The sequence below is a fragment of the Chenopodium album genome, chromosome 3 (assembly GCF_948465745.1).
Source record: "Chenopodium album chromosome 3, dcCheAlbu1.1, whole genome shotgun sequence".
NCBI classification, from domain to species: domain Eukaryota; kingdom Viridiplantae; phylum Streptophyta; class Magnoliopsida; order Caryophyllales; family Amaranthaceae; genus Chenopodium; species Chenopodium album.
The window spans coordinates 3,329,752-3,333,877 of NC_137836.1; the positions used below are offsets into that span (position 1 = coordinate 3,329,752).

General features: G+C 42.7%; 1 protein-coding gene across 1 annotated transcript; it reads right to left on the reverse strand.

The window, feature by feature from the left end:
* Positions 1 to 1,488: 1,488 nt before the first annotated feature.
* Positions 1,489 to 3,327, reverse strand: LOC145624731 (uncharacterized). Its single transcript, XM_081677826.1, has 2 exons — positions 2,025 to 3,327; positions 1,489 to 1,955 (listed from the first exon to the last, which is right to left on the reverse strand). The coding sequence occupies exons 1-2, from the start codon at positions 3,325 to 3,327 to the stop codon at positions 1,489 to 1,491; spliced, it is 1,770 nt and encodes a 589-aa protein (XP_081533952.1).
* Between the last annotated feature and the right edge of the window lie 799 nt (positions 3,328 to 4,126).

Genomic DNA, 4,126 nt, shown 5'->3' on the forward strand with positions numbered 1-4,126 from the left:
ACTGACGATGTGCGTAGCCGAGTAGATAGTACTGGTTTGAGTAGACTAGCTCACATCATGGATCACCACATTGATTGGGCCCTGATTTCAGCATTTGTAGAGCGCTGGCAGCCGGATATAAACACTTTTCACTTTCCTTTCGGCGAGATGACTATTATGCTCCATGATGTCCAGTACATACTTGGGTTACCTGTGGAGGGTGCTCCTATTGTGGAGCGTAGCGATGTTGCGTCTTTGAGGGTTGACTTTCAGAACTTTTGGGGGGTAGGAGCAGCAGCTCTTGTTGCCAAGCCAGGAGCTATTTGGGATAATGGGGGGGGTATCATGTCAGGCCATACATGAGAGGTGCCTGGCAGAGAGGGGAGACGTTGATATCCAGGTGCAGGGTTACTTGATGTTAGTTCTTGGCAACACTCTCTTTGTTGATAAGAGTGGTAGTCGTATTATTCCTTCTTGCATCTTATAGGTGAAGAAGGAGGATGCTCGACTTTCTCATTATTCATGGGGTTTAGCTACCCTTGCTTATCTGTATTGGCAGTTAGGCATTGCCTCGCGGATAGATTGCAAACAGATTGTCGGGTGTTTGACGTTGCTACAGTCTTGGATTTACGAGTATTTTCCCGCATTTTGACCTATTCAGGGCTGTTTAGCCGTAGCACCGACTGATGGTCGGGCCGCCATGACACAAGTGCACCTCAGTTTTGGGACAGATTTCACTCTGGGTCTTATTGTATACCCTTATCGGATTATTTGTCGTTGCTGGACGAGGAGCCTACTTGTTCTGATGATTACTTGGAATGGTTCTATACGTACTCACATCCATGTCTTATGAGTACTGATGAAGTGCTTCGCCCACCACCTCGACCCGATAGGACAAACGTGGATTACGTAAGTTTATTTAAGTATTTAATTTCATTTATTTATTTTTTATTAATTAATTTCATTACCTTCGTTTATTCAATTATCTTAATTAAAATTGACTTAATTAAATTTTTACTTTCATTTGTGTAGTGGGTGCAAAAATTCATGTCTCCATTGCGCAAGTTCATAGCTGAGCAGGGAGGCAACATCACCCCCACGGTGATTGAGGCGCAGGAAGCAATCATGGAGTGGAATGCCATGTTAGAAGATTGATATGTTTTATTATATTATTAGATTTGGTTTTAGTATTCAAAGTGTTATTAGATTTGGTGGTTTGATGTAATTTTAAGAGTTTTAATATTCTAAGTGTTATTAGATTTGGAGCAAACAATTATTAGATTCAATGTCATGTTTTAAATGTTATTATAATAGTATTTCGAACTAAGTAGTAGGAAAACAATACATATCCTATTAACATCATTCACTACCAAATAGATTTTGCCATGTAGCACGCCTATCTTGATATCGGTCCTCCCAACCTATAACGGTATCATCACGTACACGGAACCAAGGAGTAGCAATAGGAGGAACCGGGAAATTATCTTCGAACTCCAATCGCACGAAATGCTACCATAATGATAGTATGCAAAACTCCCTATACGGACCAGTGGCAGTTGATGGAGCAGTCCAAGGTAGTACAGTGAGGCATGGGTAGACACTACGACCGTCCCTACCAATACCAAAACACATAACAGTGGCATTATAGAAGTTGGCAACCGGAAACAAGTCATCAATAACAATCATCCAATGGTCCATGCCGCATCTCCCTCCAATCCATGTGATATGGTGTATTGCTCCATCTAACTCTCCAGCAGTGTATACTTGAGAATAAATGTCGCGGTGAGCAACAACCTCATTTGCAATTGACCGTCGAGCTAACATCCATTCATTCTGGTTACCTATGAATAAATCGGCAACACATCGAAATCCACAGTTTCCATCACCAAGCGGATCACTCCACCCTTGTAAGAACGGAAGCATGAAGGCTGAAATTTTGTCTAAATATGCAAATTCCTCCAAGTTCAAATAATTCCCTACAAGTTAGGACAAATTTAGAAAAAATAACAACAACAACAAAAATAGCAAAAAGAATAACAATGAACCTAAAGGTGTAAAAATGGGTGGTCTACGACCACGACGACGACGACCCCTACGCCCACCTCGACGGCCCCGAGAACCCAAAATATGCTCAAATCCGCTATGATTACGCCTAGTAGACGTAGACCATTGGCCTGTCGGTGGCCGACCCCTTGTAGTCTCGTTGATCTCTAGATCCGTAAAATCTGCCTGATCTCGGTGTAGCTCCTCAAATAGGACCCGGCTGACACCCCGCACAAAGCTCGGATCACGATCTAAGACCTCAGCCACCAAAGACCTAAACAAGGATGCATCCTGCTCTGACTCCTCAGCAAAAACAGGAATATCAACGCCATCACCGATCACTAAGGTCTTCCAAAATGGATGGACCTGATCCAAATACAACCCAGTGCCAGCACAAATTGCTGTCCACATGGTGCACGCACATGGGAGACCATGCGTTGTTAGCAACGCACACCCACACCTATCAAACACGTCATCAGATAACTCTCTCATCCTCCTTAACTCTCCTTGTAAAATATCAAGACCTCGAAATGACAAAAAGTCGTTAAGGTGAAGTAAAGGCATGACGTTGTGCTGCGAACCCATTCGCCGTCTCGAGTCCTCTAGTTGGTGACAAATCTCGATCAGCATACCCTCAATGTTGCTATGCACACGGCGGAAGATAGTGTCTAACGCTCCCGTAGAATTGTCGAACCATTGTTTAAGCACGGAATGTTGGCTCTCTACTCTACATGTGTTGACGTTGCTGAAATGCATAACCAAATTCGTCCAACAACGTACGAATTTCTCCTTGTGGACCAACCATTGCTCCTCAACGTATTTCACCAGTGGTGGGTTCGATGCTCCCCATGTCGCTTTCATAGTTTGCAACTCTAACTCATACTCGGCAACAGTGGTCGAACACATTACTCTTCTCCATCTACCATTTCGAAATCTCTCGGCCATCACCATATCCTTCCCACACAAATAGTGCGCCCTTGCCAACACATCCTTGTTAATGTGCCACCCACATAGTAAATGCGCGCAGTTTGGGAAGACCTCTTTCAATGCCTTCATTAACCCCAACTCACAATCAGTTACAAAAACTTTTGGAGCCACCTCATATCCAATGTACAACTTTAATCTCTCCAAAACCCACTTATAGCTATCATAAGTTTCACTCTTCAATATAGCATATCCAATCAGAAAGTTTTGGTTTGTAGGCGTGACACCAACGAGCTCGAAGAATGGCATGTTATATCTGTTCATCTTGTAAGTAGAATCCATACCAATGACATGTGGATATGTACGTAGCATATTGGCCATCTCTGGGTGGGCCAAAAAAGCATGGGTGATAGCACGGGTATCCGGGTCGACATTTATCCAAGTGACATACTTGTGCTCATTTGCCAAGTGAACAAATTGGTGGGCAACATCTCGACCTTCACAAGCATCTAGCCGAACACGACTTCTCACATTATAGATATGCCTCTAGTTAGGGTTCTCGTTCGGGAACTTCTCTTTCACGGCTGCCATAATGTGACGGGGCTTGGCTGCAGCAGAAGTCATGTCGATAACAAGTGCTTTTGCAGCTGGACTAAGACCACTAACTTGTCGGTGACCCTCTTGATATACCATGAGCGGATGGTTATGCATGCCTTTTAAACCCTTTCTTGATATAAGGACCCATCCTTCCATGTCCCTCAAACATCGAGCCGAGATTTAAAACGTACATTTACAACCCTTACTCTTCGTGTTCTTGCGTATAGCATTCTCTCTATCCCGATTTTCCCCTCTGTTCCTCTCCTCTCGATCACATTTCATATAATTAATTGGAAGCCCGTTTCTCTGTTTCTTATACGATGAATTTGTTAAAAAAAATCCTAATGGAGTGGCATTCTCTCTTGCCCAATCAAGAGCTGCTTCGTAGGTCGGGAACACTTCTCTAGTTTGAAAATGCGGACTATAATTAACACCATCACCGCCATAGTCTGGTAATGACGCCTGATACAAATAATTATTTTTTTAATTAATAATAACATTAATTATTTAATATTAATAACAATAATTAAAAAATATATATAAGTCAACCGGAATCCATGGTAACCAGATTTGATCTCCGGTT